We start from the raw sequence: 26,598 nt of genomic DNA on the forward strand, positions 1-26,598 counted from the left end.
TGGAAGATTACTTGAGCTTAGGAGTGTGTGACCAGCCTGGGCAACACAATGAGACCCTATTCCCCTGCCCCCCAAAGGAACCAATCCAAATGCCAATAAATAAAATATAGTATACATATACAAAGTATTATTACAGAACAATAAAGATAAATTACAGTTTCAAGATTAATGTGGATGGGGGCCGGGGATTTAGCTCAGTGGTTCTGCCCTTGCCTCGCAAGCACAAGGTCCCAAGTTCGATCCCCGGTACCAAAAAGGAAAAAAAAATTAATGTGGATGAATCTTAGAAACATTACATGAGGCAAAAACAGCTGGACACAAAATACACACTGTGTGAGTCCATTTATATAAAGTTCAAAACCAGGCTTAACTATGTCTGAGAAATGATTACTCTGGAGAGCAGAAAGAAGGTTGGATCTGTTAGGAGAAGGGATTCTGAAGTACTGGCAAAGCTTTATTTCTTGTTTGAGTGGTAGTTATACCCATCAGGCTTGATAATTCACTGAGCATTACTTTATTTGTGTTCATTTCCCATAGTTATGTTTCAGTATGGAAGTTAAAACACTATATAAACTTTAATAAAATAAAATGAACTGAATCTTAATAAAACTGGAATAGTTGAACTTTAGAAATAACTTAAAAATTTATACACTTTTATTTAAAAAAAACTAACACACCTAAAAATATCACAAAGAAAAGGTGATATTGAATTTAATATAAGTTTAAAACTAGTGGGGTGTGGTGGCACATCACTGTAATCTTAGCACTTGGGAGGCTGTGATTTCAAGGCCAGCCATGGCTACACAGTGAGTTCAAGGCCAGGCTTAACTATACAGCAAGACCCTGTCTCAAAAAAAAAAGTATAAAACTTTACACAATCAAAAATACAAAAAACAATGAAAAAATGAAAAATATTTTGGAGGAAATGCTTTCATTAAATATAACATCACTATCATATATTTTAATGTCTAAGATACAGACTTCAAGAAAAATTGGCAACAGGATAATATATTAATTAAATCTCAAGATATACCAACTAAAACAAGGTACCACTCAATAGGAATTAAACTGGAGAAAAACCATGTAACTCCCTTCTACAGGAAGCACTGTTCATACCTCTGTAACAGAAATACAATTGCTTTCTTTCCCACTTCTCTTTTTACAGAACTTCACTTCATAGCACTAAAAGGGATGCTCTGTGATCCACAGGAGAATAATGCTACTGTGGTTCCTGAAGCTCCAGTTTCTAGTTTCAGAGCCCTTAAAGTCTCACTGGGCTCTAAGAGATACAAATCTCTATATCCTACTAATAAATCTGTTTTGCTTAAGTTTATTTCTAGCATGAAATGATTGATGAATATAACCTCTTGCCATAGTATATGCTACAACTATATATTAATTCACTTGTTTACATCAAAAGTTGATAACTGGCAACTCACAGATTGTGTTAATAGAACCCACCATTTACAGGTGTTGTATGAACTATATGTTGTAAGTTAGTCTTCCTTATTAGACTGCAATCAAGCTCTGGAAGGCAGTAACTATATCTTATGTATCTTGTACAAGACTCTAGATCCAAAAATATTTGCTGAATGAACACGCTATGCCAGTAAAGTCTATAAAACTCTAAAGCGCTGATAATTGATTCATCCTTGACAAGCAATAATAGACTTTAAAATTCCAGTTATCACATTGGAAAAAACAACAATACATATTAAATAACATGAAAATACTCCTTTAGCCCAATAAAACAAATCCTTAAAATGTGTATTAAAGTAACCAAGCATGGTGGCGCACACTTGTAATCCCAGCACTTGGGAGGTTGAGGCAGAAGGATACATGAGAGTTCAAGGCCAGCTTGGGCTACATAGTGATTTCAAGGCCAGCCTGCACTACAAAGCAAGACTTTCTCCCCAAAAAATAAAAATAAAGTAACTGACAGGAAGAAAAATGATTATATGAATAATAAATACAATAGTATAGAGTGAAATAAAACAAAACTAACAGCTATGATAAATGGATGCACCTTGAGCCCACACTCTTAAGTGAAATAAATAGGACACATACATGTAAATTCTGAATTGTTTCTCTGGTATGAGAAACTGAAAGTGTAAATGAGGACCAAAATGTATAAGAGATATTGTGAAACAGGAAGAAAATGTTCAAAGGGGGAGGAGAACAAAGGAGGGGGGTGGGGGAAAGGACAGAAGGTTAAAAAAAAAATGAGAAAGGAAAAAAATGGAAACAAAGCTTTTGTAAATAGGGAAGGGTGAGGGGGTTGAAGGGAGGGCAGGGGAATGGGAAAAAAACAAGAACCAAGACATACTGTGTACAGGTACAAACTCCCTATGATGAATGTGATCATAATGTACACCTAAAACGTACCAATAAACTTAATGAATAAAAAAAAGTAACAGTTACGATTACATTTTGGTATGCATATCAACTAAATGAATTAGTGTACATTCCCTTAAAGATAATTATGAAAACTGCAACAGTACAAAGGAGGGAATATAGCCCCAAAATTACTTTTCAATGACTCCATATATACTAGCTTATTTTTTGTTCCTGCCTTCCTTCTCAAAAGAAAAAATTCACTAACCTACACACGATTACCATGCCAACAGCAAATAACAGGCTCAAGGTCACAGGGATAAGAAGGGATGGAAAAAAGATACAAGCTCAGGTCCATACTCCTAATCCCTATGCCCACTAGTAAACAGAATGAAACACCTAGTGCACATAAAAAGCAGTCTCCTTAATTATAAATATGAATACAAAAAAACCAGAATTCAGGCCCCCTTTAAAATTTGCAATATACTGCTCCAAAGTTTATTTCTGTACATCAAAGATAAAGTGTAAACACTACTAATCCTCATCTAGTGTCTAATGCTTAAACGGTATAACCACATCTCATAAATTTGATCAATTCTCAAGCCACCGAAAATTACAGGAACTGAAATGATGAAAGCAGTAATTTAGAGCATCTGAAATCTGTCTCTGTCAGATAAAATTGCTAGAATTCTTCAGCTAGCCAGAGAATCCATGTAAGACAAGTATGGTCTACCTATATAAAACATTTATCCAGACAGTACTCCTTCCTTATTCTTCACCATATAAAAAGGCAACACCATATAAAAAGAGAAGATTTAAATTCTAAAATGTCACTATATCTACATATAATAGTAGCTGAAACATATATCCAGTTAATATACCATGCATCTCTCATTTAATTTTCATGACCTTGGTGAGGTGCCTAACTACTGTTACCCAATCCTACAAAAAGAAAATCTATAGGTTAGCCATTGAGAGGATGATAAGTAACTAAGATTAAGTGCTAAAACTCAAATTGGAACCCAGATTGAACACACAGTAAGTGTTTGAAACCATTATGTTGTATTAACTTACTAGGTAATAAATAATGCTTCTAATACATGATATCAATAACCAAAAAGTTAACAGCCACACACCACTTAGTGCAAGGGATGTTCTAAGAAAGGCATCTTTAAAGTATTTAGGCCCTTACAACCCTCATACAGTTACACAGTCTAAGAGGGCTAAAGCAATATAATCTTGCAGGCACATGAGTGGCCTGCTGATCAAGTCATTATATGCTGCATGACTGTATAACACTGTCAAGCAGGTCAGAGAAGGAGGAGACACCGGGAAGAAAGAGACGGAGGGCTGGGAGCTGGCAGGGCATTGCCAGTTACTAGCTTTCTGGCTTTGTTGTTCAAAACTGCAAAATAAAGCTGAGCATGGTGATGTATGTCTATAACCCCAGCACTTGGGGAGGCTGAGGCAGGAGTTCAAGAGTTCCAGGCCAGCCAGGGCTAACTAGGGAGTTCAAGGCCAGCTCAGGCTACATAGCAAGAATCTGTCTCAAAAAACAAAATAAAGGGCCAGGATTTAGCTCAGTGGTGCCACACCTGCCTCACAAGTGCAAGGTCCTGAGTTCACTCCCCAGGACCAGAAAATAAAAAGCATAAAAAAAGATTAAAACTATAAAACAAGATTTTTAAAATATAATGAACATAAGAACTTCTCAAAGAAAATATAATACAGTATTTGATAAACTGGATTAGGTACTTACTCAATGTCAGGTTTGCAACCCTTTGGTTTAGTGCAAAGTATATGTTAACAACACTAAGCCTAATATTTCTAGGATACCCTGAACCAATGTCACTTATAAATACATGCCCATCTTATCCACAGCCAGTATATGAGCTAAATATAATCCATCAAAAAATAATATAGCAGCATATACCAAAAGTCCCAAAACTGTTTTATAGTCTTTGTGCTGATAATTCCATCAGTAAGAATCTAGTCCTAAAAAGGGCTTTTACTCAGACACCACATCATTAATAGCAATAAAAATTAAAAAGAAAATAAATTAAACGACTCCCTACAGTTGTCGTTTTTGGTTTCTATCATGCCTTCTTCAGGAAAATTCCAACTCACTCAATCCATGTAGTCTCAACAGAACTGTCCTGACTGCTTGCTGTACACTCATCTCGCTGGTCCTGATGAGTGGTTAAGAAACGGACAACAAGGGCCAGGGATTTAGCTCAGTGGTTCCACCACGTGCCTCGCAAGTGCAAGGTCCCAAGTTCGATTCCAGTACCAAAAAAAAAACAACCTGGCAACTAAAACAGACCAGAATCAACCAGAATTGACTTATAGACATTAGGAAGGAAAAGCTGTCTTTCACGTGTGGTTGCTAAACTACAGGGGCTCCAGAAACAAGATGCTAGAAAAACCCATAAAGGAGACTGAGAGACCCACTGATATTATCTGAGATATTGGATCTAGTTGTTTTCAAAGCCATCCCATCCTCCTCCACTGTCAATTTCCCAATTGCATGAAAAACAAATGTATTTTATAATTCCAAAAAGCTGTCTTAAGTTTTGAACATGTATAACCAAAAGAATCACAACTAACACACTAAAGAAAAATGCTTAACTAATTGTAGCACATCCATCCAATGGAATAACATTGTCAGAATAGTATAACTGTTGAGAGCATATGCTCAGGAGTCCACTTTGAATCCTGGCTCTACTTTATATTCTTTGTGTATTTTTGGGTACATTAGTTAACCTCTCTATGCATCAATTTCCTCTTCTGTAAAACATAGACAATAACAGTAGTTCATATGATTGTTAGAAGTAAACAACTTACTATTTACAAAACAGTACCCAAAACAATGCCTAGGATTAGTTAAGTATACATATTTTTTAAGTAAAGAAAATAAGTAAAAATTTATAAAGTTAACTAAATCACATTACACTAATGTTTACCAAAAAGTCTGAACAAAGAAAAAAGAAAAACTATACATTTTAAGAAAGGAAACACATTATTTAAAAAAAGAAAGATAAAGAAAGAAAAGAAAAGAACCAAACCCTAAAATATGCCTCTGGTTTCACCAGAAAAGATGAAAATGATTAGCCTCATGCAAACCCCTGGACCTTCCCCAGTGGCACTACATTCATCATCAAAAGCGAAACACATACATAGTGGCAAGTCGGAAACCATGAAATTCCACAATGTATCACATTTAAAATCAGCAGTACCTACCAAGCAAAGCTTAACAATTTAAACCTAAAGGAAGTCCTGTCATTTTCTCCAGCTAGTTGACATGTTAGTTTACTCAAGTCTTAACAATACAGTAGTACATATAGCAATGAAGAGGAACAAATATTACAAATTATCCTTAAAAACCATTTATACTTATTTGGCTTTTTAATGACTCTTTGGAGAATATAACCACTTTTATTAAATACAAGTATGATGTGCCTTCTTGAAATTCACAAAATTCCAGGCTCAATAATGAAGTCACATTGGGAAGAATGTGATTCAAGATTCACAACCTACCACCTGGGTCTGCTCTAAATATCTTTCCACTCCATGCTTTGAATTCCTACCAACCCATTCAACTTTTCCCTCTGCCTATCATTAGATTTACTATATAATACATGTTAGCAAGAATTTTTTTTCTTTTGGAAGCAATAGAGGAATTAAAACTAAGTATTTTTAAAAATACTTCTTATAGATGAGCCAGACTGAACACCAAGCCTCTTTTCCTTGCCTACACTGAATACTAATAAGAGTCAAAGATCTGCCATAAAGAATCACAACTTTGTTCAGAGCCTTATCCATGAGGTTATGCAACCTCCCCAACAAGGAGAATGCTCTTATATAGACAATATAGAATTCTTTGCTCAAATTCTAATGTTTACTTGTTATGGCCCAGAAAGCTCATGAGGTCAAAATAATAAGATAAACGAAACTCCAAATTAGATTATCAAACATGAAAATAAATTTTCATTAGTGTATTGCTAACAATTTCTATAAAGGGACTAAATTTACCTTAAAAATAAAATGTAAGATTTACACAGCTATACAGCTTTCTAAATTAGGTTATTTGGCTTGGAAAGTTAGTTGGTTTGTTTTGGAGAGGTTTTTTTCCTTTTAATCTTCAAACATATAAAACTATTACCAAAGAAATTAACAAACATTTAGGTAACCTTAGTAAGTACAAAAGACTATGTTAAAGAAAGCCAACAAAAAATTACTCAAAAAGAAACTTCCAGACTGGGTGCGGAGGCACATACCTGTTTTCCCAGCACTCTGGGAGCCTGAGTTTAGGAAGATCACAAATTCAAGTCCAGCCTGGGCAATTTAAACTTAGTGAGTCCCTGTCTCAAAGAAGGAGAGGGGATATGGGAATGTAGCTCAGTGGTAGGGCCCTGAGTTCAATCTCCAGTACCACCAAAAGCAAAACAAAATAAAACAAAAACAAAAACCTGTATCTTAAGCAACACATCCTAGTGATTAAAATATACAGATTTGCTTCAAATCCCAGTCCTACCATTTATTACTCTAAGTCACAATGAGCAAGTTAGTGTTTTACTACTCTGAGCTTGTTTCCTCATCTGTAAAATGAGAATAATAACTCTAAATACAACTGTCAAGGTTATGCCATTAAATGAATTAACATATATAAACTCAGTAAACTTGATTATTTTTACTATTAGCCATATCCCCACATTCAATCCCCCCTACTCTCACCTTCTCTTTTACAGAGGAAAAAAAACTGCAAAGTATTATGAAAAAAACACTAACCTGAGAGTTAGAAAACTGAATTTGGGTTCCAACTTTCTCACCGTAAAAACCTAGGCAGATTATTTAGGTTTTCTCATCTGTAAAATACTGTAAATTCATACAGACTGCTTCATGGGACCTTCTAGCTCCGTAATTCTCATTTTATGAAACCGAAGCAGAGATAAGAATTTGCCCAAGCAGGAAATTACTGGAAAAGTAGAGACTATATTCGGACTGCAATTACTACTCATCTGTACCATATTGCTTCTCCTACCTCATAACGTTGTTCCTCTAAATTATTCTAAGATCCTTAGAAATTATAAATAAACAAGCATGAAGGAGTTATGACACTAAACTTATTTCTGTGGCTCATCCATAGAAAATGATCTTTTAACCCAAATGCAAAAAGAACATGAAATTTCAGGCTGTATGTCACTTAGGGCCTCAAGAAAATTACAAGAAGGCTGGGGATTTAGCTCAGTGGCGCCGCATCTGCCTCACAAGAGGAAGGTCTTGAGTTCGAACCTTGATTCCAAAAAAAAAAAAGTTAACAAGAATTTATGCCTACCTTCTCACTATTTGAAAATCCAACTCACAAGAAAGACTGTTTTATATCAAATTAAAAACATGAGTTATTATAACTAACGATAAATATTATAAGAACAATTCTATGAATAAGACAAGAATGAAAATTCTTTTTATATCTAGGGTATTTTAATGTCCATTTTAAACAGAAGAGAGCAATTTTAAAAATATTTATTAGTGTATTTTTGCATTCCATCATAAATAATCATAGCGTATTGGTACATATACAGATTGCATCTTAATACTTTCTACAAGACAGCAATTTAAACACTACTCCTCCATGTTTTCTTTTTCAACTCTAGCTTTAAAAACATTAGAAAAGCTTAAGCATATTACTTCTGAAATCATATAAACAATAACAAATAAAAGATGTTTATAGTTTCTCTTTATAAACTGAAAATCAGCCCCCCATAGTATTCTAAAATTCTGTGCTCAAATATATTACAGCTCTATTAAACTGTACCTTAAACAGCATTTGGTTCCCTAAAATGTCTTCAAAGCTACTATATTTCACAGGGAATTTAGCAGCATTTCAAGAGTGATCTTGTTGACTCCAGAAAATACAGAAAAATCCTTAGAGGAAAAGCCCAATAAAAATGCAAAATAGTAATAAAGTCAACAATAGATTCATACTACTGACAAGAGAATTTCCAAAATCATTAATGGAAATATAAGTACTTTAACTATATTTAGGGTTTTTAAAAAAGAATTACAGAATGTTTACATTTTAAAATTAGATAAGACCTTAAATTCCTAAATCCAATAACAATGAATATAAGAACCTGCAATTTATCTGTACCCCCCCCAAAAAAACATGTCCCTGTAGTCTGCTTTAAAATCTTACAACTAAGTACGCCTTTTCTTTTCATGTTGGGCAAACCTAGATGCTATATAGTTCTTACATTCTTGTCAAAATTTATACTGAACTCAAGTCTATGTCTTCCTAATCACCTGCTGGTCTGCTTTCTAACAAAAGAGAATTAATACATTCTCTCTTCTATTTATGTTTCTGAAACATGTATCTGAGGATAGTCATGTGTCTCCCACCCTTTAGTCTCCTCTTTCAGCTAAATATAGGATCCACAGACTTCCTTTAGGTCCTGGAGGCACCTCTGATGTAAAACGCACTTCTACTTTGCCAAGTAACCTTTTAAAAAAAATTGCTACTTGTCAATTTTGGGTGCAGTATCAGAGAAGAACACCATGAAAAGGCTATTAAATTCTTCCCTTTCCAACTAACTATCTATATGAAGGTGGATTCTCTTTACATACCTCGATCAAAATACATATTACAACAGACTGAAAGCAGAAGCAAAATCTAGCTGTCTTGTAGTGAGCCAGAATTTAAAGTTATTTGCAAAAAATATAAAATAATGCCATTAGCTGTACTAATTTTTTGTTTTAGAACACATTTATTCTTCACATAAATAACATGTAATGGGTAAGTACTCTTTAAATAAATTAATATTTTAAAATTCTCAACATTTTATACAGCAAATATCAATAGCCAATAGCCCACATAAACAAAACCTCTTTGAGGTCTCAACAATTTTTGAGAATAAAGCGGTCCTGAGACCAAACAAACTAAATCATGGCCTGTTTCTCATGAGCAGATTTCCAGACCTAGAACCCTTTGATACACAGCTCTATTATCTTCTAGCCAGTGATTTTGTTTTAATGTCTTCAAGGATTTGGGGATTGAACCCAGGACCTTACCATTGAGCTACATCCCCAGCCCTTTGGGGTGGGGGATGTCTCACTAAGTGGATAAATTGCCCAGGCTAGGCTTGAGATCCTCCTGTCTCAGGCTCCCAGAGTGCTAAGATTTTAGGCTTGAGCTATTACACCCATCTAGTTAGTGATTTCAACAAACTAATGACCTGCAGAACCATCTGGTATATTTTTATTTTTAACCTCTCATTACAGGTACTCTATCAAGTCAAATTCATACAGTACTTTAATTCTTCTAGCTAAGGAATGCACGCTTCAAATATGGAAACAGAAAGCAGCAGTTTAATTGTACTGTGATGCCATCTTTTGGACCAAACTACTTCCACTATTACAAAAAGGTACAGCAAATTATTCATAGCTGACAAGATGGAATAGGAAAGAAAATGCAAGCACTTCATAAAATCAATCATTTGATTCCTAGCCATAATCCATTCAAAAATACTCATGAACTGACCCCCCCAAAAAAAATCAACACAAAAGGAAAAAAGGAAAGAGAAACCAAAAATTCATCTCCCTATCTAGCCAAAATGGCACTAGGTTCCCAGACTTCAACAAAGTAAAACTGATTTAAAAACTTACTTAATTTCTCACTTCCCCACCTCTTTAACCACAGGACTGTAGATGACAACAAAATGGGATGAAGATTATAGGTTCAAAAGACCCAAATCTGGAGCTATAATTGCTGAGCACCTCTAAGAAAACTTCCAGGTTAATAAAGAAAAAGCTTTAAGTTCAGAGGAAAGAAAATAGTCTATACTAGCCACTGAAAGCTCTAAAAGGCTTGCATTCACTGACAAATCACACAAATTCCTAAACCCTAACACCCCTAAATCTTTTAACATTTAAACTTGTATTTTATTTGAAAGTCAAATAAAATTATAATATAATAGGAATAGGGTAAGAAAAGGAGGAAGAAAGCCAAAATACACAGCATTAAAAATTTTTTGTTTCAAATTTGTCAAAATTGGGCTGGGGATTTAGCTCAGTGGTTCCGCCACCTGCTTTGCAAGCCCAAGGTCCTGAGTTCAATCTCCGGCACCAAAAAAAAAAAAAAAGTCAAAATTTCAAAATAAGTAACTTTTACAGTTACATATGGCATATCTTTAACTCATTTTCAAAGTTAGTTTGCTTAAAAGGAATTGACCACAAACATATTTATATATGTACACATATACATGTGTATCTTTTTTTTGGTACTGGGGATTGTACTTGGGACCTTGCGCTTGGGAGGCAGACGGAAGAACCACTGAGCTAAATCCCCGGCCCCCTGTGTATCTTTAAGTTCATGTTTTTCTATTACTATATGCTAAACTGGTTAAATTTTTCAAGAAACAAAGTTAGTTCTTTCTCTCTTTGCTATTTTCAGTACTTTCATATGCCATTAAGTTCTTTCTACCATAGCAGTCACCTGAATTCAAAAGCTCTCAAATTTCATCATTTTATACAACATAATAACATATACACCTGCAAAGGCATTAGTAAACACTTACTAAAATAAAAACTAGGACCTCACTCAACAGAAAACACCTCCATCTTGATAGGTGGAATTCATTTCATATATACAATTCCTGTAGTATTAGTGAAATGTGAGCATACAGCTCCAATCCTCAAAATGAGTATACAATCCTAGAGGATTAACACAGTTTTAACTTACATGCTGGTTAGTCAAAAAGAACTATCCCACTGTGGCCACAGAAGTACAGTATTTGGTGTGAAGGCTGGGGTTGTAGCTCAGTGGTAGAGCACTTGCCTAGCATGCACAAGGCCCTGGTTCAATCCCTAGCACCCCATACACATAACACACACACACACACACACAAGTAACTGGTGTGAAGTATCACTTTCACAAAAACATATTGTCTCATTTCATGAGACCACTATAAATTAAAAATATCTATTGTAAACTGAACTGCTGGAAATAATGCTGGTTATTTGGAAGTTTAAACCAAATTACTCCAACCTTCCAAAGTTTTTCAAACATCAGGAAAAGTACAGAGGAGAAAAGTACACATAGATGAGAAGCTTAACAGAGCTGAAGTTGCCTCAGAAGCTCACAATCTAGATTTTCTGTCTCCTAAATTCCCAGTACTGATTAACAGATGTCAACAGACAACAACTCAACACTATGTCCTCAGTATCTAGCATAGGTCCTGGCTCATAGTAAAGGCTCAATAATACTAGAGAAATGAATGCATGAACGATAAAAATTGCAGTCTTTAAAAAGTAGTAAAATGGTCTTTTGCAATTCACAACACTATCATTACACATTTTAATGAAACTACAAACAAAAGTAAAAATATGCTAAAAAAAAAAAAAAAGCACCAGCTCTATTTACAAAATACATTCAAAAATACTCAAGTTAAAATTTTCAAGTGCAAAAAGAAAAACTGGTTGTGTTAAATTTGAGTCAATGAAAAAGCTTTCATCTTTTCTAATAATGAAAATCAGTGTTGGGGTGAGCTGAAAGGGAAAAATGCCTGTCAATGTAGTGGCCATGTTTAATGGATGCCACAAATCAAACCTTTCCCTGAATTTTCTAGAGCATATTCATGCCAATCTTTGAGCCTATTGTCACTTTCACACATGCTCACAGGAACAAAATGACAAAGAATGCTATGCCAGAACCACTGGATTCTGGGCACAAAACACTTGATTAACAATTGTCAAAGCTCTGAATAGTAAATATGGACAGATATTTTCAAAAATAAATTAATCCCACCGATTCCTACATAAATGGAAGCTCTTGGTTTCTTTAAAAGCTTTACTGGGGTGTTGGACTTTCAAACGTGCTTTAAAAAAAAAAAAATGTGCCTATAATCTCCTTGTGTGAGACAACTGGGAGTGAACAACCCATTTACCAATTGCTGATGAATACCGCTACCAGTTTTTCCAGACAAAAGAGCGTTAAACGAGATTCGATGCACATTTATTCCTTCCTTATAAATGCGTGTTCTCCCAAATTCCATTTTATGTGGCATACTTAAAGTTAAATAAAGCAAGTTGAAATTTTAGTCAAAAAGCACTCCGGTGCCTTACTAGCTATGTAACTGCTACATCTGGTGGCAGCACACTTGCATGCAAGACGCCAGAAAACTTAGAAAACAATTGTAACCGATCTGGTGAGTGTTTGCAGTAACCTTTACGCAGATATTTCCCACAAAACCCACAACCCTGTCAAAGAACGGCAGCCTACTTGCACTCGAGAAGATAACGCACGAACACGCAGGAGGCGATGGCGAAGGAGAGAAAGTTGCAACCATCTGGAGGAGTGGTTTAAACAGCCTGCCCACGAGTCAGTCTGCCGTTCGAATTGCTCTAGGGGACCACTCTGGAAATCAAAGTCTGCCTGGATAATTTCTGCGTCTCTTCCCACAGGGCAGAGAGCCCCTGCATGCGAGGGGCATCCTCCGGGTCAGGGGCAGCAGACCTCGCAGATCGGGGCCCGCCTCTATGGGAGGAGTGCGCGGGGGAAAGGGAGGGGGCTCCGGGATGAATGCTCCAACGGGAGGAAAAGCCCACCAGAGACTGGAGGCCAGGAGGTTAAGAGTACTGAGTGTTCCCGCAAATGGAGCAGAAAGGGACTGGCGTCCGGGGAGCGGCCTCGCGCCCTGGCAGGACCGGCCCCCGACAGCCCGAGTCTGCGCGCCTCACCCGGTCCCCACCAGCGCGCGGCCCCTCGTCCGACTCCTCTGCCACCCGCGATCCGCCACCCACGGCCAGCGCACCACCTCCCCGGGCCCGGCGGCCTCGCATCCACCTCGTCGCCGCCACCCTCCACCGCGGGGCCGGGCGGCGGGGCGGCGGGGGACGCGGGGCCGCGGCGCGGGAGCGAGAGAGGGAGGCCCGCGAGCTGACGCGGCGGCGCTTACCTTCCCTGGGCCTCCCGGATGGCGGCGTGTGATTCAGCAGAGACCTGGCCGCCGCCGCCGAGCCTGGGGTTGGAGACGTGGAGAGCTGGGACCAAGATGGCGGCCCCTCCAAACTTCCACTGCTACTTTGGACACTCATCAAGCTACTTTCTGGGAACCCGACTCCCCCCCTGCGACGGCGGCGGCGGCGGCAACGGCACCGGCACCCGCCTCCGTCATGGCGGGGAACGCGCTGAGGGCGAGCGAGAGCGCAAGGGCTGAGAGGGGAGAGTCAAGGGGATAGGGAGGAAGCCGAGCCGAGGGGCGGTGGGGAGGGAAGAGGTGAGGGAAGAAGCGGGGACGGGGAGGAGGGAAGGGGGGGAGCAGCGAGGGAGCGGGCGGGCGCGCCGGCGAGGAGGCGGAGGGCGGGAGAGGGGCGGCGGAGGCGTCGAGGGGGCGCCCGCGGGGGCCGGGGTCGGAGCGCTGGCTGCGCCGGCCGGGGAGACTTTCGCGGGCGGAACCTGCCGGCACCTCTGCAGTGCGTCGGCCCGCGGCGTCGCCCGGGCGGCGGCGGCGGGCGGTGGGTGGCGGCTGAGGCGGCGGGGTAACCTCTGCATCAGTTACAGGCGGCGGCAGCGTCACGCGCCGCCTGTGCAAACACTATCGCGAGGCTCCTGCGCCTCCGGTAACCGCGGCGGCCGCAGGAGCAGGCGCGGGGGAGGGACCTGCCGGGGGCGGAAGGCGGCGGGCGGCAGCGGGCCCGCGAGGAGCCCGGGTTCGGGGACTCGCGTGCGCGGGGCCCGCTCCCCGCGCCGGCCAGAGGGAGGCGCGCCCGCCCGCGCCGCCCCGGCTCCCGCGCCGCTGCCACCTGACTCCCCCTCTCCCGCGGAAGCGCGCCTGGCTCCCGACCCACACCCAGCTCGGCGAGCTACGCTGGTGCTCTCGCCGCGCTGTCGCGGCTCAGGAGTTCGCTGTGATCGTTTCTCAAAATGGAAGTGAAAAGTTAAGAGCCGCTTCTTTCTGGCCTCTCTACGTGCTGTGCAGAAAACCTGTGTGCGCCTCCCCGTCCGAGGATAGGAGAAATTACCAAATAAAAGAGCTGAGAAAATTGGGGAGGTGGGGTGTAAGAGAGAGGGTTTGGGAAATAAAACTTTCTTTTTCTTTTTTTGGTAAAATAGTCTTTAATAAAAGAATTGAGATACAATCCTGCCAGTGTATGTGTATATAATACTGCCAGTTATATGTGTAGTATAGCAATTCTTTGTTTTAAAACATTAAGTGGAAAGTGTGAATTTTGTAAAATCTTGACTACTGAATTCATGTATTTAGAAAACTTACGGTGTTCATCTTGTAGGAGAGGATATGGTTTCTATACATTTCCAGTTTGTTTCGGGAGCCACAGTGAAGTCCTGACTACGAAATCCCAAAACAAATTAACAGCATTTTGCTACAATTTATAGATAGAATGTAGCTTTTTACTCACCCAGCCACCTACACACACCAGCGATTGGCCATCTTGTACATAAAAGAACAGCCTGATACAGTAGTTCAGGAAAAATACAAGGTTGTTGCTTTCTTTGAAAAACCAAATTGGATAGAGCACTAAAAAGATTATGATGTACAACTGTACAGACAAGAGGAAATGGCATGATTACCAGGGGACAAAAATGTCATTTCTATTTTTTATTTTTATGACTTTGCATTTCTCACAGTAATGCTGTCTTCAGAGAAACTATCATACTAGACTAGAACCTTGGTTGACAGTTACCTCCAGAAGTCATTTTAGTTTTCTTGGGCTTCAGATTCTGCAGTGAGTTTTGTCACCTTTTCAAATATAAGAGGAAGATCTCAGAAATTAACTGTCGAGGCATAATTGGCATAAGATATTTAAAAAGTACACTTCGATAAGCTTGATGTGTATATAGTCCTGAAACCGCTTCTACAATCAACTTGGTGAGTATATTATGCTCCCAAGTTTCCTTTTCCATTGTGGTTCCTCACTCCGCTGCTATCCCCAACTAACATAGATCTGCATTCTGTTGCTACAGAGTTCTTAGAATTTTGGATAAATGGTAGTATACAATTTTTACTCTTGTGCGGCACCTCTCACTCAACGTAATTATTTTTGAGATTCAGCCACATAGTTGCATTTATCAATCACCTGTTTCTTTTAGTTACTAAATAGTCATTGTATGAATGTACCATTCTTTGTTTATCCCTTCAACTACTGATGGACATTTGCATTGCTTCTGCTTTTTGACTATGATGAATGATGCTGCTATGAAAATTGATGTACAAGTCTTTGTGTGGAGTGTGCTTTCCATTCTCTTGGGTTCATACCTAGGGCCCCACCATTGCATTTTTATACTAAAGTACATGCACTGTAAGGGGAAACTTCTGATAACATAATAACATAGATAATTCTGTGTTTTTAAGAGAAAGTGTAGCCTGCAGGCTGTGGCAAAAAGAGAATAAGACAGGAAGGAAGTTAAGAGACATGGGTATTAGTATCAGCAGGTAACAATCTTTTTTCAGTTTCCTCATCTGTGAAAAAGGAATTAGAGTCACTGGGTTGCTCCTACCAGTTCCCAAACTCAGTTCTCCAAGAATAACCAACAAAGCCCAAGCAGAGGTTGGATGGCCCTAGGTTATCTTCCTCTGCATATTTCCCAAAGCTTCCAGTTACCTTTCCACCACTGTGTCATATTTTATGCAGACTGGCTCCTTTTATTTTAACTGGTAACTAGAAAAACAGTATATACATAGTCAAATTACTTTAGTTGTATTTCAGCTGTGAGTGCTGCCTAAGGACAACTAAATGTTTCTCATCTTCGTGAAGCTTATGATAAGGAAAACCTTCACTGACTGAAAAAGAGGCCTCTACCAGCAACAAGGAACTAATTTAAAAAAAAAAACAAACCATGTCTTAGCTTGAAAATGGATGTCAGAGCATCATTTAAAATAGTGTTTTCAAAAAATACCAAAGAAGACTTAGACTTAGACTCAAACACATTTCAGAATAGTACAGAGTGAGTATGATCCCAATTTATTTGTAACTATATATTTTTTAAATGACTTGATGATACACTCCAGGAAGTTAATAATGACTAGTTTTAGGCCATGAGATCATACTATACCTCCTTATGCTCTTTCAAACTGTACTACAAATCATATATTTTTATTTTCAGAAAAAGTTCAGGTTTAAGTAATGTAAGCATAAAAGGGGCCTCTGGGGAACAAACATTGTGGAATGTATAATTCTATAGAAATGATTATGTTAAATAAATGAAAATGTTTAAATGGTAAGCAGAAGTTCTACCACACCTTGCACAATTGCTAGTATGTAGGCATTCCAAAAATGTCTGATGGAAAGAAATGGATGCTTAGGGTGACAGAGTGCATGATAGGAAAAGATACAGACAGGTCAAGAGACCAGATTTGGAAGAAAGGGACACCTGCCATTCTAGTGAAGAAATCTTCAGAGAAAGAAAAGACCACTGGAAGGGTTCTTGGAGCAATCTTCCTGGGGAAAGTATTCCCAGAGAGAAAGTCAGCTTGAGAACACAGGGAGAACTGAAAGAGTAAAAGAAGATAAACCTCCCTAGAAAGGAGACTGGGGAGAATGTCGTGCAGATCAAGTGCTTCAGCTGGACAGGGTCAGAAGCATCTAGGGCAGTGCATGTTGCAGACTAAGGTCTCTGAATGCTTATAGAAAGGATTATAAGGATCAATGTGCAGGAGAGGTCTTCGAGGGTCTCCTGGTGGAAGGTATATGCAAAAAAAGATCTGAGCCCTGACATATAGGATGATCATGATTCACAGCTGTGTTTATTACACTCTTTTCTATCTATGTATTGTAGTAAAATATAAAGTATTCAATATTATAGATATAACAAATGCATTTTATACCTCCATCTAAATGCTGGGCTGCGGGGGACAATGCCTAAGCCATCTGGACCCCTTTCCCCAAACCAATAGAAACGAGCCTGAGGCAGGATGAGTTGTCCCTTGTGAGTACTCCCGTGCAGCAGGGTGCTGGGGCTCGGTCATCCTGCCCTGAGAGCAGGTTGTGTACCTTGCCTCCCATGCAGTGTCCAGTGATATCACAATTGTAGCTTGACATTTGCCGTGATGGGAATATTTACTCCTCCAAAAGTGACCAAATACTACAAATCAGGCTTTCCCCTCCCCAGAGCCAGTTATGAAGCTTTCATCAGCACAACATTGTTCCCATGAAACATTTATCATTGCTTTACTCTTCTCTGTCTTCTATTTCCCCACCTTGGCTAAAAATCTAAGAAGGGCAAGGACCCTGTCTGTCATTTTATAGTTGCATTCCTAGCATCTAGCACATGCCTGGCATATAGTAGGTAATGTATATGATCAATTACCCACACAACTGGTTAGCAGGCACTTGACTTTCTTGAGCTAATTTGCTCATCTCGGTTGAGCCAGGTGGGGTGGCACACACCTGTAATCCTAGCACTCTGGGAGGCTGAGGCAGGAAGATCATAAGTTTAAGACCAGCCTGATCAATATAGGGACTTAGACTCAAACTCAAAATAAAAAAGAGCTAGGAATGTAGCTTAGTATGAAGGCCCGTGGTTCATCTCCAGTACCACAAACAAAAAAAATGTGATTTGGCCACATAACAGAGGAACAGAGAAGCAAAGTGTTCTGCTACCCTCTCACACCACTCATTAGCCAATTTTGTGGTTTAGTAAAAACTTCATTGAAATAATTAGGGTTTCCAGATAAAATAATTTTTTTTTTGGTACCAGGGATCAAATTCAGGACCTTGCACTTGTGAGGCAGGCACCAGAACCACTGAGCTAAATCCCCAGCCCAAAAATATAAATTTTTGACGGGCTACACTTACATTAAAATATTATTTATTGCTTATTTGAAATTCAAATTTAACTGAGCATCCTGTATTTTAATTTGCTAAATCTATCAATCTTCACTTTTAAACTAAGCAAACAATAGTTCATAAGGTATACCCAGTAAAGTTGAAGATTCTCTGACTTAGCATTTCCATTCCAAAGAATATATTCTAGAGGAGTTCCTGCTCATGTGCACCAGGAAATAAGAACAAGAATGTTCACCTCAGTATGGTTTGTAGTAGCCAAAAAACTGGAAAACACCCAAAGGCTCATCGGCAAGAGAATGAATAAGTAAACTAGAGTTACGTATATTCACACAAAGGGATACTACATAATAATCAAATGCTTACAGATATGTTGATTTTTAAAAACGAAATTACTAAGACAGGCATGATAGTGTACTTGGGAGACTAAGGCAGAAAGGTCTCTTCAGCCCAAGAGTTCTGGACCAGCCTGTGCAACATAGTAAGACCTTGGCTCAACAAAACAAAAAAAACAGAAAGACAAAGTCAGTATGATTTAGTTTGATTCAAAACCATTAAGAACTAAATAATATATTATTCAGGGAAAAAATGGGAATGAAAAGCCAAAATCAGAATGGTTTCCTCTGTCGGGGAAAGGGGTGGCTGTGATCATGGGGGACCACAAGAACTTCAGAAGCCTTGCTAAAAGCACCATTTGTTGTCGGGGATTTAGCTCAGTGGTTCTACCTCCTGCCTCGCAAGCACAAGGACCCGAGTTCAATCCCCGGTATCAAAAAAAATAAATAAATAAATAAAGCACCATTTGTTAAATTGGGTGGGAATATGGAAATATGTTTCTCTCTTTTTTTTTTTTCAAACTACATGTATCTATTAGAGCTACTGTTTCCTGTGTACACTGTCACATAACAAAGTTGAGGAAATGAGATGCTGGGTCTTCTTCCTTCTTATCACAGTGCAGTGAGTCGCCAACAGGGCCTCCTCTGCTGCACATTTTGATTCCCTTTTTTGTCTTGATGCACACAGATCGGAGCCTTGAGATGCCGGCCCTCCCATCTCATTGTGTGCCCTCAATCAGCTTTTTGGTCAGATACTTAGACAAGCACCTCTAACCCACTGGGTTATGCAGAACTCGGATTTCCAGTTTCTATGGGCTTGTTCTACCTGCACTGAACAATTCAGAAAGCATCGCTGACTTCCAAATTCCTGTAAAAATACTTTCAGGGTTTATACATAATAGGCTTGCTTACATTTCCTCTGGTCTCTCTAGTGATGGGAATGGTTTTTCTCAATAAAGTTTTGTTAAAGTTTTGATCTATGTATGACAAAAACTGGAACTACAAGATTCTCAAAACTGAGTCATTTTGCCTGAGATTAAAAAATTGTGGCCAGGGCCTGGGATTTAGCTCAGTGGCACCATGCCTGCATGGCAGGTGCAAGGTCCTGAGTTCGATCCCTGATACCAAAAAGAAAAATTGTGACCAATTTTAGTGAGAGAGGAGACCACCCTTCCATATGGAATTGGGCAACTCTTGGTTAACTGTGTTATCAGGCAACTATGGGTTAACTAGGTAACTATGCTCTGTAGAAAGTACCTGAGTAGCCATGACAACTTCTGTAATCTGTCACCAAAGGAGCGTCCTGACTCAGAAAGACCTGCCAGAACTCTTTGCTCTCCCCCTCTCCACTGCTCTGCTTTGTGTAAATCCTGCTTGCTGTATTCCCAGGGAAACTCCAATGGAGTTAAGCCTCATATATGTAAAAAGAGGTATATAAGGAAATGCAAACTTCTCTTCAGGGCTCTTGAGGCTTATGGGAGTCACTTGCCGAGCCACTGACAACATTAAAAGCCAATTTTTACTCCTATCTTTGTGTTCAAAGAGTTATCTGTGCCAGGGTCCTCACTGTTTCCTGCTTCATTAGTACAATAAAGTCCCCTCCCCCAGAGTGAACTGGAACCCATTCTCCAAGGACATGAATGTAATGAAATGTTTACAAAAACAAACTACAACCTACAAACAGTGCTCATGTAGCAGATTTTAAACCAACACACCACCTAACAAAGTAGGCAAACCAGGTTTGGTAAGTAGCCCTGTAATCCCAGCACTCAGGAGGCTGAGGCAGGAGGATCACCATAAATTCAAGGTCAGCTTGGGCTACACAGTCAGTTCAAGACCAGCCTGAACTACATAGCAAGACCCTGTCTCACACCAAAACCAAAACCAAACCAAACAAAAAAGCAGGCAACTTTGAAAAGTAATTGAGAAAATACATAAAACCAATAGTAATCTAATATTACACTTTTTACAATCTTTTTACTGATTAAACCAAAATATAAATTCATCACATTAGAGGAAAAAACAAAAATCCTCAAAGTCTTATCCAGGACTTTGTTACTGCAGCATGAAATTTTTTTTGATAGTCAAAAGAAATTCATGTTTCATTTTGTAAAAAAATAATATCAAACATCCTTGATTTTTGACAAGATCTTTCCAACTCCATAGTTTAAAGACATCCCAAACTACTTAATGTTTTCCCAGCAAATAAAAAATAAATTCCAGGAGCTGAGGATGTAGTTCAGAGGTACAGCATGGGCTTAGCATGTAAAAGACCTTGCGTTTAATCCCAGAACCAAAAAGAAAAAGACAAAAATTTCTTTTCCTTTTTTTTTTCTTTTTTCTTTGAGATGGCGTCTTTTGTTGCTCAAACTGGCCTTGAATTCCTGAGCTAAAGCAATCATTGCCTTAGCCTCAAAGTAACTGAGATTATAGGCACTTAGCATGGCAACCAACTTAATAAAGAAGGTTTTTTTGGTTTTGGTTTTGGTTGTAAGGTTTTTTTGTTGTTTTGTTTTGTTTGTTTGTTGGGGGGGCGGGTTGAGACAGGGTCTGGTTTTGTATTCCAGGCTGGCCTTGAACTCATGGTAATCCTCCTACCTCAGGCTCCTGAGTGCTGGAATTATAGGCCTGTACCACCACACCCAGCATCAAGTCTTTCTTAACTAGATATATGGCAAAAATAAGAAGAGACATATGTAGCCTCATACATATTTAGGAAATATAATAAACAAAACAATATAAGAATGTCAAATATCAATGAGAATTTCTTCTTTCTCCCAAAAAAGGCAGTCAAGATGCCATTATGAAGTAATGAGATAGGAGATTAGGGCATGGCAAAGCTGCCTGGAGAAGTGGGTATGAATTATTAACTATAAGATCCTAGACACAGGCACAGAACATTCCCCAAACCCTGCACTGGGACTTCTTGCGAGAATTTAAGCAGGTTTTCAATAGGATGCCTAGACTTCACATCAGCCTGAGGCGTGGGATCATAGCACCACCTCTCAGGACCCGGATATAGATGTTCTCGCGGGTTTCTTTGAGATTTAGGCATGCTATCATAGCCCACGCTGTGTTTCCCAGACGGAGCATGTACTTTTATCCCTCTTCATACCCTCTTTTTCTCTTTACTGGGTCCAAGTTCACTCTGGAGATCCAGTTTCTCTCCAACTCTTCACTTTTACTTTCGGGAATAAACTTTGCCATTGTTTTTTGCTCATTTCACCCAGTTATTTGTTTGAGACAAGAAGAACCTGGAATCTAACTCCAGAAAGAGAGGCAAGCAACTCGAACCCAGTAATGTTTAGTTGGAGAGGCACTTTTATTTACTTTGTGAAAATACATCGAACTATATACTTGAAAGGAAAAATAGAAAAAAATAACCTGGTATTGTACTGCCAAGCATTTTTGTCTCTCTCTGAAAAATAAATTTGTTGATACACGGATAAAATAAAAAGGAGTATTAAAACAAGAAAAATGTTAATATGAGGGGAAGAAATGGTGAGGTTTTTTAAGGAAAGAGACAAAAACAAAAAATAAACATTCAATGAAATTCCTAAAACTGCCACTACAAGCAAATCCTCGAGTAAATATTTATCCATAAATCTCTTGTTCACTTTGGGAGCTTAGAAAGAAAGTTGTTTGGGAATGGCTTATCATCTGCATAATCATCAGTTTTGAAAATGGTTATGGACTTGAGGTAGGAGGATAGGGCATCGCAGACTGGCTGGGGAAGTAGGCGTGACCTGTTACATGATAACAGAATCCCAGGACACACGCAGAACAGTTTCCAAAGCCCTGGACAGGGACCTCTGCAAGGACCGGCTAGACTCGAGGCCAGCCTGAGGGGGGGCAGGGGGATTCAAGACGGAAAGTGGACACAGCTCTCGACTACTGTGTTCTCTCACAGTAGTGTTATTGGGTAGCTTGTGTCTAAAAAGTGGCTCGCCAACTAAACATTACTGGGTTTAGGATTGCTCGCCTCTCCTTCTAGAATTGGATTCCAGGTTCTTCTCATCTGGAAGAAAGAATTGAATGAAATGAGCAAAAAGCAGTGGCAAAGTTTATTTGAGGAAGTAAAAGTGAAGAGTTAGGGAGAAGCTACCTCTGCAGAGTAAGCTTGGGCCAAGTAAAGAGAAAAAGATGGTGAGAGCAAAGATAAAAGTACATGCTGTGGGAAACAGAGTGGGCTATCATGAAGAGTTATGATAACAAAGCCTTCATGGCATCGATGTGCCCTTTAATGCTGTCTAAATCTTGAGGAAACCAACAAGAACTTCTGCATCTGGGTCCTGAGATGCAGTGCTGAGATTCCACGCCTCAGGCTGATATCAGGGCTAGGCCAGCCTATTGGAAACCTACAGGAGTTCTCCGGGAAGTCCATGTGCAGGGCTTTGGGGACTGTTCTGTGCATGTGTCTGGCATCTGGTAATTAACAGGTCACACCTATTCCCCAGCAGCCTTTGCCATGCGGTAATCTCCTATCTCTGTAGTTCAGTCTCCTGCTGTAGAGTGTACTTCTTTCCTCACCTTTTCTTGGCCCAAACTCACTCTGCAGAGTAAGTTTTTCTGCTAATCTTTAATAAATGTGAAACCTTCCTACCTTTTGCACTTGTCTTGACCACTTCTTTGTTTATGACAGAAAGAACCTTAGAAGCCACCTCTAGAAGGAGACTCCAGCACCCCCAAAGCTGTAACACATTGACAGACACATGTTTCTGGAAATACTTGTGTGAGCACCTGTGCTGGGTAATGCAGTTTGCTCAGAGCTATGTGAGGACAGAGGTGAGTCACAAGTGAAGCAGACAAGGGAAGAGGAAAAGAATACTCAGGCAAATGACTTCTGGCCAAAGTAGGAAATGGTCCATGCCAGAAGTGAAGTGTAGATAAATGCACTAGAGAATTCAGAGGCTCACATTTGAAGAATCAAAGTGATCTAGACTGTTTCCTTTTCAAGATCCAACACTTCACTTATCCATCAGAGCCTGGATCCATTCTATGCACCAATTTAAGTCTCTCTCTCTCTCTCTCTCTCTCTCTCTCTCTCTCTCTCTCTCTCTCCCTTTCTCTCTCTCTGTCTGTCTCTCTCTCTCTCTCTCTCTCTCTCTCTCCTGTGGATTGAACTCAGGGCCAGGCACATGCTAAGCAATCACTTTATCACTGAAGTACTTCTCCAACCCTTTATATTTAATTTTTTGGAACAAGGTCTCAGTTACCCAAGCTAGCCTTGAATTTGTGATCCTTCTGCCTCATACTCCCAGGTATCTGGGATTATTCTTATGCTTAGCTGTCTCAATTTTTTATTATGGTTTAATAATCTTGAGTTCCTAGTTCAATCTTTGCTTTTTTCCCCTTTTTTTAAACCTTGTGTAGAGGCTTCAATACACTTTCAAGTCTCTCCTAGAAATGCATCTTTAAACTTGTCATAGGCTTCTCCTTGGTCTATGTGCCAAAGGTGACATAGGTGGAGAGAGGACAGGGGTATTAATAGTATGTCATTTCCTCAGTAAAACTAAGTCACGTGCCTACTCAAAACATAGAAAAGAAACCTTCTAATTAATTTAAGGTATTCATTTTATCGGTGATCAAAGAAAACCATATCAGAAACATTCTTCCATGGATTTGACTTAACCTGATGAATCTTAAAATCATGACTCACTGAATCATAAAAGGATGCATGAGTTGGAAAGAATTGGAGAAGATTTCTAAAATCTTTGGCTATAGATTAAATTAATATAAACATTAATAAAGGGAGATGACACTGTTAAGTCAAAAAAGCTAATAGAACCATAGTAATATACTTAAAGTAGTATAATATAGAACTTACATAGTATGTAATATTTTAAATATAATTGCATTAAGTTTGTATTTGTAATGACAGGGTTTCTTTTGGAAGAAAATTTAGCAATATGGATCAAGAGTTCTTTAAAAAAATTATTCTTTTATTTTTTGACTCACTAATTTTATTCTGGGGATCTATCTGAAGAAAATGATCTTTCTTTTTCTATATATTTTATTAGTATATATTAATTTTACTGAATAATGTCAGGTTCCATTGTGGCATTTTCCTACACACACATGACATATTTTGATCATACCCATCCACCATTACCATTTCTTATCCCCATCCTCTTCCTCTTGAAGAAAGCAACTGTAGAAAAAAAATGCTTTTTTTCCTTTTATGTGAAAATAATTCTATTAAACATTATTTATGAAAAAAATTGCAAATAACCTAAATGTACAATAACAGGGAAATGTTAATAAATAATGGTTTATCTACCTTATAGAAAATGATAAAGATGGGCCGGGGATTTAGCTCAGTGGTTTCGCCGCCTACTGGGCAAGTGCAAGGACCCGAGTTCGATACCTGGTACCAAAAAAAAAAAAAAAAAGAAAAGAAAATGATAAAGTTGGGGGAATGGGATAAAATAAAATTTATTTTTAAAAAAGAAAATGTTAAAGTCATAAAAATGAGAAGATCATTAAAATGTTTGTGAAGCTTTTAAAATAACCAAAAGCAGGTTGGTGCAGTGGGATATATCTGTAATCCAGCTACACAGGAGGCAGGAGGATCAAAAGCTTGAAGCCAGCCTGAGCAATTTAGCAAGACCCTGTCTCAAAATAAATTTTAGGGCTAGGGATTTAGCTCAGTGGCACCGTGCCTGCCTTGCAAGCGCAAGGTCCTGAGTTCGATTCCTGATACCGCAAAAAGAAAAAATAAATACATTTTAAAAGGGGTGGAAATATAGCTCAGTGGTAACGCACTTGTTTAGCATGTACAAGGCCCTGGGTTTGATCCACACCCAGCAATTGATTTGCATATAAGAGCATTTCTGTAATAAATTAGCATATAAACATTATATATACAGAGCTGGGCCTGGTATAGTTCCAGCATTTGGGACAATGAAGTAGGAGGATGCCTTGAGCCCAGGAGTTTGAGATCGTCTTAGCTAGGCAACATAGTAAGGCCCCGTCTCAAAAATAAGTTTTTAGGGCTGGGGATTTAGCTCAGTGGTGCTGGCGCCTGCCTCACAAGCACAAGGTCCTGAGTTTGACCTTCTGCACCAAAAAAAATAATAATAAGTTTTTAAAAACATATACAATATGATTTGAATCATATAAGTGTATATATTAAAAAGGTTAAAAAATGTACCAAAATATTAAAAAGTTGTCTTGGTGGTATAATGAATGCAAGTTTTTGTTGATGGTCTTTGTACTTTTTTATATTTTCCAAATGTTTTGTAAGAAAAGCAATTACTTTATGGAGGGCAAAAGCTGCATTTCTTTTCATATTATTGAATTTACTACTCCCAGGTTAAATGAATGAAGATCAGCCTGTCATGGCAGTGCATACCTGTAATTCCAGCACTCGGGAGGCTGAGGCAGGAGGACTGCTGCAAATTTGAGGCCATCCTGGGCAACATAGTGAGTTCAAGGCCAGCCTGAACTACCCAGTGAGACCCTGTCTCAAAAAACAGCAAAAACAAAACAAAACAAAAAGTAAATCAATAAAGATCAACAAAAAGAAAAGTTAACAGGGCCCAAGGGAGGAAGAGATGTTTAGTGCCACTTCTTTCACAGGGTCAAAAGCTAGAGTTTGGCTTTTTATTGGTACAATTAAGCAAAAGCAGATTTTTTTTTTTGGTACTGGGAATTGAACTAAGGACCTTGTGTTTGCCAAGCAGGGGCGGAACCACTGAGCTACATCCCCTCCCCTAAGCAAAGCTAGATTTTTAAAAGAATTTATGGAAAGCTTTCAAGAAACCACTAGCAGAGTCAGAGGGAAGTCCACCTTCAAAACTCACAGTAGAAAGATAAGAGCAAACAAAACCTAGTGTGCAGAGCAGTTGACAAAAATGAAAAGAAACAGCAGGCATACATGAAAACAAAGACACAAAAACACGGCAGCAGTGAGACTAACCATGATAAGTTTAGTTATTAAATTTAGATTTCCTATTAATAGAAAAAGTCTGTCTGATTGTGGTAATAATTAAATCCAATACTTTGCTGCTAATAAAAAATCTAAATAAAATAACACAAAAAGACTATTTAAAAGGTAGGTGAAAATGTAATAAGCAAGCTTACAATGAATTAAAGATAGCATACTAGCTTAAAATTGAATTCAAAGCAA

The 26,598-nt window shown here is 38.9% G+C and overlaps 1 protein-coding gene across 4 annotated transcripts in view; it reads right to left on the reverse strand.

Annotated features, from left to right (window-relative positions):
• The window catches only part of Tlk1 (tousled like kinase 1), a 152,257-nt gene extending 138,634 nt beyond the window's left edge, over positions 1–13,623 (reverse strand). For 3 of the 4 annotated variants that reach the window (XM_004857657.3, XM_004857655.3, XM_004857658.4), the window contains exon 1: positions 13,287–13,623. In XM_004857657.3, the coding sequence (XP_004857714.1) occupies positions 13,287–13,425 (139 nt within the window). In that variant the 5' untranslated portion in view covers positions 13,426–13,623. Of the gene's footprint in view, positions 1–12,610; positions 13,167–13,286 lie in introns of those variants that run through there. The other variant, XM_021238530.2, reaches the window with a different exon arrangement.
• Positions 13,624–26,598: the final 12,975 nt, after the last annotated feature.

The sequence above is a fragment of the Heterocephalus glaber genome, unplaced genomic scaffold (genome assembly GCF_053883595.1).
Source record: "Heterocephalus glaber isolate CG9 unplaced genomic scaffold, H.glaber_assembly_v1.0 deba00000347, whole genome shotgun sequence".
Taxonomy (NCBI): Eukaryota; Metazoa; Chordata; class Mammalia; order Rodentia; family Bathyergidae; genus Heterocephalus; species Heterocephalus glaber.